A 15745-nucleotide genomic window follows, 5' to 3' on the forward strand; every position below is an offset into this window, starting at 1 on the left:
AAATATAATACCATTTCTTTTAACCCCTCCCCCAAAAGAGAAATACTTTGGAATAAATCTAATAAAATGAGTACAAGATCTCTATGAGGAAAACTCTGGTGAATAAACTTTAAAAATCTAAGTAAATGAGAGGTATTTCACGTACAAGTAAAGGAAGACTCAATACTGCCAAGTTGTCAGTTCTTCCCAGCTGGGTCTATAATCAATGTAATGCCAACCAAAATTCCAGCAAGTTACCTTGTGGATGTTGACAAAGTGATATTAAAGTTTACAAGAAAAAGCAAAAGACTCAGAATAGCCAACACAATATTGAAGGAGAAGACAAAGTTAGAGAACTGTTCCTACTGAATTTCAAGACTTACCATACAGCTGCTATAATTAAGACAAGGTGGTACCGATGAAAGAATGGCCAAGTAGATCAACAGAACAGAAGAGAGAGCCCACAAGTAGGCCCGCATAAATGTCAACTCATCTTTAACAAAGGAACAAAGCAATACACTGGAACAAAAATAATATTTTCCACAGATGTTGCTAGAACCACTAGACATATCCATGCACGCACACACACAAAATAGAATCTACACACAAACTTTACACTTTCCACAAAAAGTAACTCAAAATGGATGAAGGACCTACGTGTAAAGTAAAAAATTATAAAATCCCTAGAAATTAACAAGAGAGACTCCAGGTGGCCTTGGATTTGGCAATGTCTTCTTAGGTACAACACAAAAGCATAATCCATGAAAGAAAAGATTATGTTTTATTATGAAAGATGCTGTTAGGGGAATGAAGGCCCATTGCCACATGGCACAGAGGTAAGTGCTGGGCAAGGTTGGAGAAAGTCAAGGTGAGCATGCGCACTGGGACTCTGAGGCACTTTGTACCACACCTGGGCCCTGTGACATCTTCAGCAAGCCAGATGGGCAAGCAGCCATTCTTAAAAGAGAGAGAGCGAGCTAGAGAGACACACAGAGAGAAAGAATAAATGAAAAATAAACCACAGACTGAGATAAAATATTTGTGAAAGACACATCTGATAAAGAACTGTTATCTAAATTATACAAAGAATTTTTAAAACTCAGCAAGAAAACAAACACCTCAATTAAAAAGATCAAACATTTCACCAAAGACAGATAGCAAATAAACAGGCAAAAATATGTTCAATGTCATATGTCATTAGAAAATTGCCATTTAAAACAATAATGAGATATTACTACCTGTATTCTATGGGGTCCATGTCAAAACCCATAGAATGTACAATATCAAGTGTGAACCCTAATGTAAAAAACAGACTTTAGCTAATAATAACACATCGATATTGGCTCATTCATTGTAGCAAATGTACTACTCGAACACGAGAGGTTGCATACTCTATGATTCCATTTACCTAACAATCTCAAATTGACAAAATTACAGACTTGAAAATCATATTAGTGACTGCCAGGGGTAAAGGACAGGATGGCAGGGAAGGATTAGATGTGGTTATAAAAGCCCAACGTGATGAATCCTTGTGGTGATACAAACTATATTGCATACATTTGTATACAAAATGGATATTGTATAAGATACATTTATTATAATACAGCATACATTATTATATATAAATAACATAATAACATATATTGTATACTCTATGATACAATTATATTGTTTCAATAAGGAGCAGAATTGTAATTAGTCTGTAGCCTCACTCTGTCAATATCAGTAGTGATATACTACAATTTTGTAGGTACAGTTTTATAAGATGTTACCATTGAGTTACATGGGGGAAGAAGGAACATGGTATCTCTCTGTCTTATTTTTTACAAGTGCATGTGAATCTACAATCATTCCAATATAAAAAACAACTTAATTTTAGAAAAAGACAATGCAGTTTCTGTCCAGCTCTTTCTCTTGGGTCATGTTCATTTGAAACTCAACCCACTCTATGCTGTGAAGAAGCTAATCAGCAGCACAGACAGGCCATGTTGCCCTAGCTGAGATGCCAGCCAGCATCAAGCACTAGACCTCTGAAGGAGCAAGCCCACAGATGACTCCAGCCTCCAGTCATCCTCCCAGGCGCCTTGAGCTCCATGTGGAGCAGAGACTAGCTGTCCTCGTCAAGCCCTTCCCAAATTGCAGATTTGTGTGCAAAATAAATATTTGTTGTTGTTTTCAGCAACTAATTTTAGAGCAGTTTGTTATAGAGCAATAAGTAACTGGATAAAAGAGATCACTTTTGTCCATGAATGTTCCACAGAAAAAGAAGACAATGGCTTTTTCATTGAAACTTGATGTAAAGCAATGATGGCAATTTTTGAAGTATCATCAAATTATAGGTTTGAATAATACATACCGGCTTCATTCCAATCAGTCTTAATTAGAGAGGTGTTATTATAGCTGCCATATCCCAAATTACAAATTGGGCACATTTGAAATTTGGTTAAAGATTATTATGCCATTTATGGGCGGCAACAGGAGGCACTTTGAGAGATATAGTTTGGATACCAAAATGAAATATCTGAGTTTTTCAGGTATGGTATAGATTATTTGAAATTAGGACTGTTGAATTAGAAGATCTGAGATGCCTAAATAGAAATATTTAAGATTATTATTGACATATAATAATAAGTTATTATTATTGCCAAGTGAATTATTATGAATTATAAATTATCTTAGCATATAAAAAATCCAAATATCTTACAACTCTAATTGACTTTTAATGTCAAACATCTAAATATTCAGTTCTGCTTGCAAATGAATCAGGTTATCTATAAACCCTCTCATGTATGATTAGGCATTTATATTTGTTCAGTGGTAATACTCTGCCACGTTTAGCATGACAGACACACGAAGGCCAGGTAAAAAATCAGACTGGACATAGTTAAGAGCCACTTTCTTCCAAACATTGTTTCTTCCATTCATCTCCCAATCAGCCTGTCTAACACTGGTTTATAGCCCCTTATCTTTTTCCAGCTGGGGATTTGTGGTTTATCCAGTCAGGTGCTGTTTTCTCCCTGGTCCTCCTAGCATTCCCTTACATCATTACTGGTAGTTTCTGGATTTATACCTAAGCAGACCACAAGAAGTTTTCCAGAATTTCTTCATACTCTTGGGCTCATGATTGAAAGTAACAGCTCAACATAATTGAGATTACTTTTTCTTCAAGTCTACTCTTGTTCTTCCAGAACACTCTAACCTCATTTCTCTTTACCCTCTTTTACGTTGAGACACTTCTACATTGCCACATACCTAGCCATACAACATGTGTGGGTTTTTTCTTGTTTTTTGCGGGGGCGGGGGGGGGGAGGGAGTGGCAGAGGATGGGGAGGGGATCACAACTCAGGTTTGAATACCAATTTCCCCTCTGGTTAAATATATATCCTGGGGCAAATTGTATAAGTTCCCTAAGCATTGTCATTCGTGAAATGGGAATAATAATGCCTCTTGGTAAGATTAATTGAGGTATCCTTTACTCCTCTCCCTTTTGTCTTTCAGACCCTATAATTTGGTGTTCTGATGAATGGTGTTGATTGAGTTGGACTGGGAGGCTGGCCTTAAGGGAGAATGGGATTTCTGGAGGTGATCGTGGGGAGATTTCTGGGCAAGGGCACCACCAGCAGGAACAAAGCTCTGAAGTAGCCTCAAGCCTGATGCTTTTGGACACTCACTGAGGAGCATGTATATTTTTTTTCTTTTGCCTTGTATTTGGAACTCTGTGAGGAGCAAGGTAAAGGATGAAAAAGACATGGAGAATACAAATAATGATATTAAGAATGGCTGTAATTCAAGAGAACACAAGAAAGAGAAGGGAAAACAAATCTTCTGAAAGAAACTAACAAAAAGATTGTAAGATATTATGAAAAAATGATTACTTTAAGAAATTCATAATCCCAAAAGGAGAAACATCTATAACAAAAATAAATTAATAAAAATTGCAAAAAAAATCATAATCCAGTCCCTAACACAGAATCAATTTTTACTTTCCCATATCTTATTCTGGATTTTGATCTTATAAAAGTATTGCTTCATGTGGTTGCAAGCTCAGCAAAACAAAGTTTGTATTAACATCTAATCCTGATGTCAACATGCTCTTTTAGATTATTTTCCACATTGCCTAGCTGGTGTGGCTCAGTGGTTGAGTGTGGACCCAAGCACCAAGAGGTCACCAGTTTGATTCCCGGTCAGGGCACATACCCAAGTTCTGGGCCCAATCCCCAGTGAGGGGCATGCAGGAGGCGGCCAATCGATGTTCTCTCTCATCAATGTTTCTATCTCTCTCTCCTTCTCCTTCCTCTCTCTCTAAAATCAATAAAGGAAAAAAAGTAGCTAGGTTATATTCCACATTAATTATTTAAGACCAAAATAACCAAGTCTAGCTTTTGTGTCTTTCCCAGTGTCTCATTATTTGGGTCACAGAAACCCTGCAGAATAAATCAATTTAGCATGTGTGTCCCTGACTCAAGTAACGTCGAAGCAGATCAGAAAAACCGCATATGCTCTGGACACAGACTAGATATATTCACCATTCACCAAATTGCTGCATCCCTTTGGACTCGGACTCCTTAACAGAGGCTGGAGCTGAGCAGCAACTAGTGTGTGGCCATTGGCCGGCATGCGTCGCTTTGGGCCAGTAGGGGGCGTGTGAGCTCCAAGACACTGGCCTGAGTAGTCAGAGGGCGTGGCTCTGCATCCTTGACGGACAGCTAAGGATGCGGACGAAGATGAGGTAATACCACCCTGAAGAAGAACAGCGTGGGGGTGTGGGCGTGTGTGTGTATGTGAGTGTGCGGGTGCGCGCGTGAATCGGAGACACTTGGTGTCTCGGAGCTCTCATTGCGCACACCTATCACGCTGCATTAAAAAAAAAAAGAAGAAAAAAATTCCATTCCCGAGAGCGAGACGGCAAAGTTGAGACCTGGCGACAGCCGTGGTCCCAGGGCCGTGTCATGGCGGGTCGCCTTTCGGCGTCTAGGGACTGGGGTAACCCCCGCAGGCGCGGATTCGCCTTAGCGTCCCGCCTGGGAGGAGCGATTCATTCTAGAAGCAACTGAGCGGAGCCACAGGGAGGGGGAGCTCTCGCCGAGCGGCGACTGCGTTTCGTGCGGCGGAGCAGCGGGGAGGGAGGGGAGAGGGGAGGGAACACGGGGCCGTTCCGAGCGCGAGCGCAGGGCGAGCTCCCATCCGGGCGACTGCAGAGCCCGAGGCGCAACTGGTGCGAGGGCCGGTGCTGGCCTCGCCGTCAGTGCCCGCTCGCGCCCGCCGGAGCTCCGGCGCGTGTCCGCCGGGTGGCTTTGCAAGGCGGGGGCCTGTTTGCAGAAAGCCGGACATTTGCATGAAGCCACCCGACCCCACGGAGCAGTGGCAGCAGCGGCGGCAGCGGCGGACCCCGGCGGCGGCGGCAGCGCGCGGTCGCAGCCAGGCGGCCCCGGTCTCCGGGCCCCGGTGGATGCGCGGCTGGGGAGCGGCCCATGGGCCGGAGCTGAGGCTGCCCGGGGCGTCGGGGCGCGGGGCGGGGTGCGCGGTCGAGGCCCGGAGAAGGCGGCGCAGGAGGAAGCGGAGGAGGGCGGGCGCGCCGAGCCCGGGAGAGGGACAGCGCAGCGCCGCCGCCGCAGCCCCGGGCTCGCCATGCTCCTGGCCTCGGCGGTGGTGGTCTGGGAATGGCTGAATGAGCACGGCCGCTGGCGTCCCTACAGCCCGGCCGTGAGCCACCACATCGAAGCGGTGGTCCGCGCCGGGCCCCGCGCCGGGGGCAGCGTGGTGCTGGGCCAGGTGGACAGCCGGCTCGCGCCCTACATCATCGACCTGCAGTCCATGAACCAGTTCCGCCAGGACACGGGTGAGCCGGCCGCCCCTGCCCCGCCCTCGCGCACCTCCCCTCCCTACCCTGAGATCCCCCACCCCGGCCCACCCGGTCCGCACCTCCGTGCTGTGGTGTCCCCTAGAGGTGGTCGTGGAGGGGGCGTTTCGTCCCGTGATCCCGATCCCCCCTGCAATAAACGCCCAAGCAATTAGTGTCAGTGCTCAGGTTATGCAAACCCAGCTGCACCCTAGCCCTAACAACTCCTCTTTTGCACCCCTTTAAGCGTTTGGTGGGCCCAGGTCCTCCCCTGTGAAAACCTGTGGGGCCACACCGCCCACAAGCAGCCCCAGCCCCTAGTAAATGTTTCCTGCTCCTGTCGCTCACTCACAGGCTGACCCTGCTTTGTCCCAGGCACCGGGCCTGCCACGTACCCTCCTGTCACCCCCACACACACACTGCTCTGCCCCTGTGTGGGGTGCCTTCCCACAGCGTGGTGCTGGGTGTGCGAACTGGGGGAAGGAAGCGGAGATTCCCTGCAGGCTCTAACGGTAGTCTCCCATGGGAAGGGCTGGGCTCAGCCTGGAGTTGGGGGGTTCCAGGGCTTGAGCGCCCTGGATGCTGTGGCATTGGCGAGGGCGGCTGCTCGTGCACTCCGAGTGCTGAAGCAACAGGCCAGAGCAGATGGAGAGAGGAGGGGGAGGAACCGGGCTCCGGAATGCCTGGCAGGGAGGCCGCTCCGCTCCCTTTGTCCGCGGAGGAGGAGGAGGCAGATTCCTAAGGAGAAACTGTCCCCAAGCTTCCTCCTAAAACCGTCGCCTATGAGGGACACTCTGGCCTCCCAGATCACTAAACTCTTTTCGTGAGAAGCAAGTGGCCACAGCGACCATCACAAACAATCTCACTTCCCAGCTGACAAGCCTTCCCATCACAAGGAAGAGAGGTGGCAGGGGGGAGGTCGGGCGGGGGTCACTGGCGGGAGGGGCAGGGCAGAGCTGCATCTCTGCTTGGCCCAGCACGTCCAGGCGTAGTAGATGACTTGGGACAGATCTGTCCTCATGAGGGTGGGAGGTTGCTTCTGGAATTCTGGCTGGGCTTTCCTGAGAGTGTGAGGAGTCTGGAGAGGCAGGTGTGGGGAGGAGGGACAAGAGAGGAGGACTGGGAGAGTCCCAGCAGGCCAGAGAACAGCTGTTGGAGCTGGGCATCGCGGCCCCCTTGGAAAGCCCCCACATCCTGTGCACTAATTAGGATTGTCATGGGAAAGGGGTAGCTTTCCACTCTCGTGTCCCCATCATTAGTCATGACTCTCAACAACCACTCTGCCAACGAGTTTGCAGACATTGGCCCAGTGAGTAAAGTTTTGGGACCAGGGGGTTGGGGGGAAGGGGTTTAAACCCTGGTGGGAAAGAGAGGGAGGTGGAGCTCAGATGATTGAGAGGAAGAGGGAATAAGGAGAATATGGGAGATTGAGAAAGAGGATTAAGTGTGGCTGAGGAGGAGGGAGAGAATGTAATTGTGCAATTTGGATAGAAGTTGTGGAGTGAAGGTCAGAGGCCTCAGATTGGGGGGCAGGTATGTGTCTGGAGAGGGGAACAGCTGAGCCATGGAGATGAGACCGGGAATACCAGCAGTTGAGACACCTGACAGGGAATTTCAGTCCTGCTCAAAATAAACAGGCAGGTGTGAGCTTTTCTATTTCAAACGAAATCTTTGCAGCACATGGAGAGCCATCCTGGTGACATAAAGGTCCCAGACCTTGTCCCGCATTTGGGTGGGAAGGGAGAAAGTTTAATCAGTGTTTAGGGGCATGGTACCTAGGAAGGATCACAGCCTGAAGGGTCCTTACTACAGAAAGTTCTGGAGAAAACTGGGTTGAAGGACAGAAGCTACCTCCCCCAGGTCTGATCGCTCTACCTGGTGGTCAGTTTAGTCCAAGGCTGGGCACCAGGCGGTGATCCGCCTGTCCTTGGGGAGGAGTGGCCAGGGCTCAGCAGACTTGACAGCGGAGACAGAGAGCTGGCCCTGGATCATTCTAAAGACTGCCTCGGGGTGCCTTTCCCATTCCTGTCTGCCTTCTCAGTGCCAGGCCCTGCACTGGGTGCTGGAGGCACTGGGCTGACTTCCCAGGAATGCTGGGTCTGTCAGGGAGCTTGTCAAAGTAGAATAGGGTCTCAGGGTTTCTGGAGTTGGAGCCCCCTCCTCTCCATTCTCCACCAACAGACACACAGTTCCTCTCAATATAGCTCATTGATGAGGCTGTGACAGGGTAGGAACTTTAAACCACAGGCTCCCAGGCAACCTCGGCCAGGCCCTGGCAATGTTTAATTAAGTTACCTACAGTCCCCTAAGCCATAGTTTGGAGCTGGAAACCAGAAACATCCCCATAAACAAAGGAGAGCTGGAAATCCCCTGTGAAGAGGCGATTCCTCTCTCTTTCCCGTGGCCCCTCTATGTGGGGACATTTCCTGACATGAGAGCTTTGTTTTTTCAGAAGTAGCCTGCCCTGCTGCCAAGGGCGTCCTCAGATTCCCAGCTCTCCTGGGCTCCAACCTCGTCCTGCTGTCTCCAGGGAGATGCCCAGGAGGGTGCAGACACCCTCTGCCGCCTGTTTGCCCTGGACCCTTCTTCCCCAGACAGCCTCTCAGTCTGAGCTCATCTGCATTCTGTGCTGGTCTCCTCTAAGCATCTGGGAGAATCTGGAAGAAGGGAAGCGATGGGGTGAGATAGAGGCGGCTGGATCTTGGCTGCTTCTAAAAGCCTCGGTGGGGTCCTCTCTGCCTACGGTCAGGTACCTCGCCTGGGGTGACCTTATGTTGTAGGACAGTGGCTGGAGCTCTGTACCTCAGCACTACTTCCCTCTGCGCCTTCCAGTGCACCTGCTGGCTGCCCTCTCCAAGGCCCAGGCAGCAAGATGGGGGAAGACCTTGACTGAGGGGGAGACATGACTCGCTCTCATCCTAGACTCACTGGCTTACAATGTGACCTTTAGCAAGTCCCTTAACCACTCAGGCCTCATTTTCCTCTGCAGAAAGAAGAACAGGCTTAAGATTCCTTCTGGCTCCTTTCTCCCCATCATGCAGATCGGCATGTGAATGGGTGTGGCCCCTCCACCAGTGAGGTTGCTGCTTAGAAGTGGCGTGGTGTGAGGGAGGGATCTTTCTAGCTCAGTTTTCTGTGCAGCTGGGACCTCTTTAATGTCTTTCATGTGGTGATAGGGCCAGATGGAGAGAGATGAAAGGGTGTGACAGAGCTGATGTTGAGGCCCCCACAATGCCCTCCACCCTCTGTGGGCACAGGAATGGAGGAAGCAAAGGGCGTGATGACCACATGACAGCTACACTTTAGGGGATGTTCCAACCACACTGCACACATGATCTTGTTGAATGCCCCCAGCGACCTTATGAACGATCTTTTGTTACCATTTTATAGGAAAGGAAGCAAGTTGAAAAAAGATTAAGTTATTCAGAGGTTTACAGCCCGCCAGTGGCGGAGCGAAGGTTCCAAAATCAAGTGCCCTGTGCTCTCCTCCTTCATGTGGCCAACCCGTATGGGGCACCTACTTCGCGCAGACACCGTCCCAGGGACGTGGGGTGAGGCGATAACAAACACCTAAGGTTTTGCCCTCATGGAACATTCTAGTAAGGGTGAGGGGTGCTGGGCACAGTCGATCTCTAACACAGTGTTGCACAGATGTGGGTGAAATGCCCTGGGGACCTCAGGTCATTCTCAGAAAGTGTTGTCTCTCACTTTCCAGAAGCTGAAATATCTTGGGTGCTTTGAGGTACAGGTGCCTGAGTTGCCAAGAAAAATGGATTTTCTTTCTCATTCTCCCCCCTTAGTCTGGGAGCATCCTTTATCGTTAACCCATCAGAGGCCATTCCCTTGGGTCACTGCACCTTAGGACCAAGTGGATTTCCTCAGATCATCTAGTTCACGGTCCTGGTTATAGAAGGTCCAGAATGAAAACAATCCACGAATGAAATCCCACCATCTCTCTTGTCCCACAACATTGGTTCTGAGGTCTGCCTTCTGTCCGTAATTAACCTGCCCATGGTCAAAGTCTCAGGACTGTGTGACTCATTCTGTCGTTCAGTCTTATTCAGGTGCCTGGCAGGTACAGGCATATGTGGAGACCATATGGCCCAGTGGTTGAAACGTTAGTGTGCATGATGAGAACTCACAGTGGTTGTCCACATGCTGATTCCCAGGCCCGGGCCCTGGAGATGCTGACCCCCAGGGCTGGAGGGCATTGCACACTGGGAGATTCTGAAACAGGTGATCCTGGAACCTCTCTTAGAAAGCATTCAGTCCCTCAAGGTCAAGTCCTACCGGTTTCCTCTCTGTAGGGTCCCTCCAGCCTGTCACCCCCTTTCATTTTCACTGCTAGCACCCTTGTTACTTTTCACTTAGAACTAATTAACAGAGCAGCTCTGGTCTTGTCACTTCTCTGCGTCACAAATGTCACTGGCTCCTCACTGCCTACAAATAAAACCCATCACAGCCTGGCGGGCCTTGGCCATTTCTGCTTATTGAAATTCTCCTTATCATACAGGTCTTCGGCTATTTGTCATCCCTTTCTTGCAATGTTCTCCAAACCATCGTTATTTTATTTAATATTTAATTATATTTATTGAGCCCCCAGGCCTAGGACATTGTAGAAAAGGGAGGTATGGCCCTGAGCACACATCTGGATGCCCGTTCTTGTGGGGTTGGGAGTCCAGTGGAGGGAGACAGACTTTCATCAAAGTAATCTCACAAATGAAGGTGTGATTGCACATCAAGATCAATGCTATCAGAAAAATAGGAATGGGCCTGGCCACTGTGGCTGTGGTTGAGCATCGACCCATGCACCAAAAGGTCTCTGGTTCGATTCCCATTCAGGGCACATGCCCAGGTTGTAGGTCCGATCCCCACTGAGGGGTATGCAGGAGGCAGCCAATCGATGTTCTCTCTCATCAATATTTCTATCTCTCTCCCTCTCCCTTTCTCTCTCTCTAAAATCAATTTTATAAAATTAAAAAGAAAAATAGGAACAGGAATTTGACCTAGTCGGGGCGGCACAGAGATCTGAAGGACGAGCAGGGAAGAGGATTGCTCGGGGGATGAGGGGAGGGACCAGCTTTGGGAAGAAGCCCGGAGAAGCATGGCAGTGGACTGAAGGAGGCTGGGCAGCAGCAATGTGGGCAGAGTGTCTTAGGTATGAGTCTGGTGGGTGGAGGGGCATCTCAGTCCTGAACTCGGGGGAAGTCATGGAAAGGATTTAAGCATGGTGGGGGTGTGGTCAGATGTTCTGCTGACATACATTTTGTTGGCATCCCTCCTGTGGCTATTCCGCCTCATAAATGGTCATTCACACACCTGTCTCCTTGGACTGTAAGCTATTTGAGGAGTGCCTAGGTCCTGGCGTGCCTTACAGCAGCTAGTGGGTGCTCAGCATACGAGATAAATGACGAGATGGCCAAGTAGCCGGAAGTCGTCAATCAATCACGGCCCGTAGCGGAGCCCTCATCCCTGCCAGGTACTGCAGGAAGCCCTAGAAAGCAAACACCTACACTGTGGTGTCTGTGTCCGCACTTAAAAAACAAGTGCCGAGACCCTGGTGCATCCCAGACTTCTGAAGGTGGGGCCTGGACTGGGAGAACCTTTCCAGAAATGGATGGCAAATGGCGTAGGACCTGAATGACCAGGAGAATGTCAGTAGGTAAAAGAGGCAAAGAAGGGATTTCAGTAGAAGGGACTCGATGAATAGTGGGGGGAGGCCCGGGAACTCTGAGGAACCCATGGGGATCTCAGGGGTGGGCTTCTCAGGAATGGAGGCCATGCTAGCACAGAGGAAGGTGCCCCTGAGGTGTGGGACAGCCGGGCAGGGTCTCCAGAGTTCTGGGGCAATTTCCAGGCAGCTCTGGGACTCGTAACACTGGTGTCAAAGTGCCTTTTAAGCACATTTGTGGAAATCGGTCAAGTACATTGTCCCTACCCTGGAAGGAATAGAAAATAGTGACCTTTAGGCTCTCCAAACTTAATTTCCTCATCTCTAAAAGGTGTTTTATAGGATTGCCATACATCCTATCCCAGAGCATATGTCTGGGACAGGTGAAGGCCCTCTCTAAATAACAAAGAAGGTACGAGTATGAGTTACATACAAACTCTCTATTTCTCCTCCTGCTCTTCTCCCCTTTCTCTCTCTGTCTCTGTCTGTCTCTCTCTCAGTCACACACACACACACATACACACACACACGCACAGCATCCCCTGAATTAAACTTGCCCCATGACTCCTCCATCCTGCTTAGACGTATAATAGAAAATAAATTACAATAATCATCACCAACTTTTCTTGAGTTCTTGCCATGTGACAGGTGCTATGGCAGAGCGTCATATTTATTCCTTCATTTCATCCTCAAATTTACCCTGTGAAGTACCTTTCCTGGGTCCCAAACAGATGAGGAAACTGAGGCTTAATCGCATGGCTGGAGGGCACAGGACCTCTGCTGTTGGACACAAAGCCTGCACTCTGTTCCCCAGCGAGAGGGCTACTTAGGAAGGAAATGGAGGCGAACCAGGGGACTACTGCTGTCCCCCTTCCTCCTGTCCTGCTGGCTGCCCCCATGTCCCCCAGCAGAGGTCCTGCTGCTGAATAGGGGATTGTTCTGCCTCTCCCTCCTGACTCTGAATGTTGATGTTTTGGGTCATTAAGGGGCTCGGAGATGGGGTAGGGGGTGGGTTATGACCCTGGCAAAGGCCTGAATAGCCATTGTTCCTTTTCTTCCCCCCTTGAATGGGATTCTGTCCCCATCCTGGTATCTTCCTCTGGGTTGGAGGAGGGGTGGGTCAGAGGCCGGAGAAGGGGAGCCTTTTCCCAGCACTTTGAGGGATAGTGCTCAAGATGATAGGTCTGGTGATCCCAGCCACCGGAGCTCTTGCCCGGCCTGGAGCTGGGCATCTTCAGCCTTGATGGCGATGCCCATGAAATGAGCCCTCGTTGGGTCTGAATTCAGGTTTGGGTGGGGAGGGGAGAAAGAGGCAACAGCTACAGGCTAGTGTTCCCTTCTTGTCCTGCAGGCTCGTTTCTGCTGTACTATTCCCCTGCTGTGACCTTGGCTTCGTCCCTACTCCCTAACCCAGCAAGACTGTAACAGGGAAGATGATCTTCTCTTTAGCAGGGTTGGGCTTCTTGAAAGAAAGACATTCAAGACAGAAACTTACTCTTATGGCCATTACCATTGTTGATGATATGAGACTTAACGCTGGGAAGCTTGAGAGTGTTCTCACCCTGATTTTCCTTTCTCTTCTCAGGGTAACAGGCCAGCCCGTTGGCCACTGTCTCTGGGCAGCCTTCCTGGATGGAGGCAAGGTCCCCCTCTGCCTTCTAGGTGTTCACGGCCCTGTACTCTTTTCTTCCATAACCCTAGAGCAAGTGACATTGAGAAGGCTAGGGCAGAAGGGATATGATATATAAGAGAACCTATTGTGTGTCAAGAGCCTGTGTGCCTTGGGGCCAAGGGAAATGCAAAACTTGGCATGTAGAGATGCATATTTGTTGGGTTAATCACAAAAACCATTAATTTTCACAAAACCTCAGCAAAGGAGTTATCATTCTGTATCTGGGGGGAGAAAGGAGGCTGGGGGTGTCTATATTCGCTAGTAAGTAAGCAAATTTGGCTGCAGACCAAGGTGTCCCCATTTCGGGCCAGGGGGTGCTCCTTCTGGTGGCGCACGTCCTCCCACGTCCTTCTCCTTGTAACTCGTCGGTTTCCACCCTGGTGTGGCTGCGGAGGCCTAAAAGGCAGGAATGAGTCTCCTTCAAAGCTGATACCTCAGCAGGCAGGCCCGTGCCTGGCACACAGTAGGACGCGTTTCATGTTTGCCTATGAATGAAACACAATTCCGTGTCACTCCTTGCTGACCCCGACCCTCTGCTCTGTCCCCCTCTGGCAGGGACCCTCCGCCCAGTTCGCCGCAACTACTACGACCCGTCCTCGGCCCCCGGGAAGGGCGTGGTGTGGGAATGGGAGAACGACAATGGATCCTGGACGCCCTACGACATGGACGTGGGCATCACCATCCAGCACGCCTATGAGAAGCAGCACCCCTGGATCGACCTCACTTCCATCGGCTTTAGCTACGTCATTGATTTCAGCACCATGGGCCAGATCAACCGGCAAACCCAGCGCCAGCGCCGCGTCCGCCGGCGTCTGGACCTCATCTACCCCATGGTCACCGGCACGTTGCCTAAAGCCCAGTCCTGGCCGGCCAGCCCCGGATCGGCCGCCTCGCCCCCTGGCCCGCCCTGCTCCTGCCCGCAGTGCGTCCTGGTGATGAGCGTCAAGGCGGCCGGGCCCCTGCAGCCCCCAGCGGCCCGCAGGAACGTGCCCCCATCCGGAGCGGTCAAGCTGCCCCCGCCACCAGGACCTGGGGCCAAGCCACTGGACAGCACCGGCACCATTCGCGGCCCGGTGAAGACCGCCCCAGCGCAGCCCATCCAGCGACAGGCCCCCAGCACGCCGGCAGGGGCGACTGCGGGCTCTCCTGCCAGCCCCCCAGGAGCCAACGGCAAGACGGGGAGGGTGGCCCTGGCGACCTTGAATCGGACCAACCTGCAGCGGCTGGCCATGGCGCAGTCCCGGGTGCTGATCGCCTCTGGGTAGGTGCTTGCGAGGCTTGCTGGGAGCCTCTAACCCTCAGGCAGGCAAAGGGTCGACCCGGGGGTCAGAGATGCAGGAAGGGCCGCCAGGGCTTAAGCTCCCTGTCATCTTGTCCTACCCCTGGCGGCCGGTGGAAGGCAGCCTGGTACGGTGGATGAGGGGCCTTTGGCCTTCGGGGGCAGAGCTCCGGATTCTAATTCTTCCTGGCCCCCTGATGGGGCAGCTTGTGCTTCCTCCTCTGTGATGCTGACAGTCATACTGGAGTCAGAGTTGCCCTGAGGATAAAGAGGTCACGGGTACCCAGTAATAGCAGGCAGCACTAACTGTGCTCCCAGTTTGGGGGATTTCATCACCTCAGTTAATCCTTCTCAGCAACGCTGAAGTGGGCATCTCGATCCCATTTTACACATGAAGAGACTGCAAGTTCACTTGCTCAAGGGCACATAGCTAATCCTCAGCAGAGACCAGTTTTCACACTACAGGGAGTCTGACCTCAGAGCCAGACTCATGACTCTGCGGAGCCCCTTCCCTGTCCAGCATGCACCATGGGGCCTGGCATACAGTAGGTGCCAAATAAGGGTTTGATCCTTTCCTCTGGCCTCTCTGGCAGCTGGAGGGGCACCTTTGGATGTAAGTAACAGCCCATATCAGTGTCCTTACCGCGTGCCAAACACATTCCCTGCATTGTCTCTGTTACTCCTTTGACAACCCGGTGATGTTGTATGATGATTCTGTGATGATTGCTTTTTACGATCTTCATGGTCTGCTCGACCATAAAATGGGAGAGACCCAGGGTCATGTGGTGCCTGCCACCTCTGCCTGCCAGGCCCTAGTGTCTTATGAGATTGGGCTCTCATAGCCGCCCAATCTTCCCTTTCTCCAGAGGCGCCTGGCCTGCAGCCCAGGAGCCCGGGGCAGTAGGGATGGTTCAGAGTTAGGCTGGATGCCTGAGTGTGAAATTCAGGCTGCCTAGAGGGTGATCTCTGCACATACAGCTTCAGCCCTGGGAGGAGAGAAGACGGGTATACCATAGGCTGAGGGTATACCTGCCTCTGCCAGTCGAGTAAGCCACAGAATCTTTGCAAGGTCCAGTTTCCTCCTGTGTGTCATGGGGATCATCATGCTCACCCTGCCTGCCCTGTGAGTCATCATACAAACCTGTACCAGGTGCACTCCCCAGCATTGTCCCGTTCCCTTGCCCTGTGATGCAGGCATCAGGCACGGCATGTAGCTCAGAATTAACTCCCCAAGGACAGCCACACAGCGTGTAACAACGTGTTACAGAGTCGGGGTTGGAACCCAGGTTTTAGTCTTCTAGTCCA

General features: G+C 50.6%; 2 protein-coding genes across 2 annotated transcripts in view; one reads left to right on the forward strand and one right to left on the reverse strand.

The window, feature by feature from the left end:
• Positions 1-4988: 4988 nt before the first annotated feature.
• Positions 4989-5609, reverse strand: LOC118628716 (predicted GPI-anchored protein 58). Its single transcript, XM_036259649.1, has one exon. The coding sequence runs from the start codon at positions 5607-5609 to the stop codon at positions 4989-4991; it is 621 nt and encodes a 206-aa protein (XP_036115542.1).
• DTX4 (deltex E3 ubiquitin ligase 4) overlaps positions 5608-15745 on the forward strand; it is a 30308-nt gene continuing 20170 nt past the window's right edge. Inside the window, exons 1-2 of the mRNA XM_036260087.1 lie at positions 5608-5818; positions 13717-14422. Of these exons, the coding sequence (XP_036115980.1) occupies positions 5608-5818; positions 13717-14422 (917 nt within the window). The remainder of the gene's footprint in view (positions 5819-13716; positions 14423-15745) is intronic.

This window comes from Molossus molossus, unplaced genomic scaffold (assembly GCF_014108415.1).
Source record: "Molossus molossus isolate mMolMol1 unplaced genomic scaffold, mMolMol1.p scaffold_m16_p_13, whole genome shotgun sequence".
Lineage (NCBI taxonomy): Eukaryota > Metazoa > Chordata > Mammalia > Chiroptera > Molossidae > Molossus > Molossus molossus.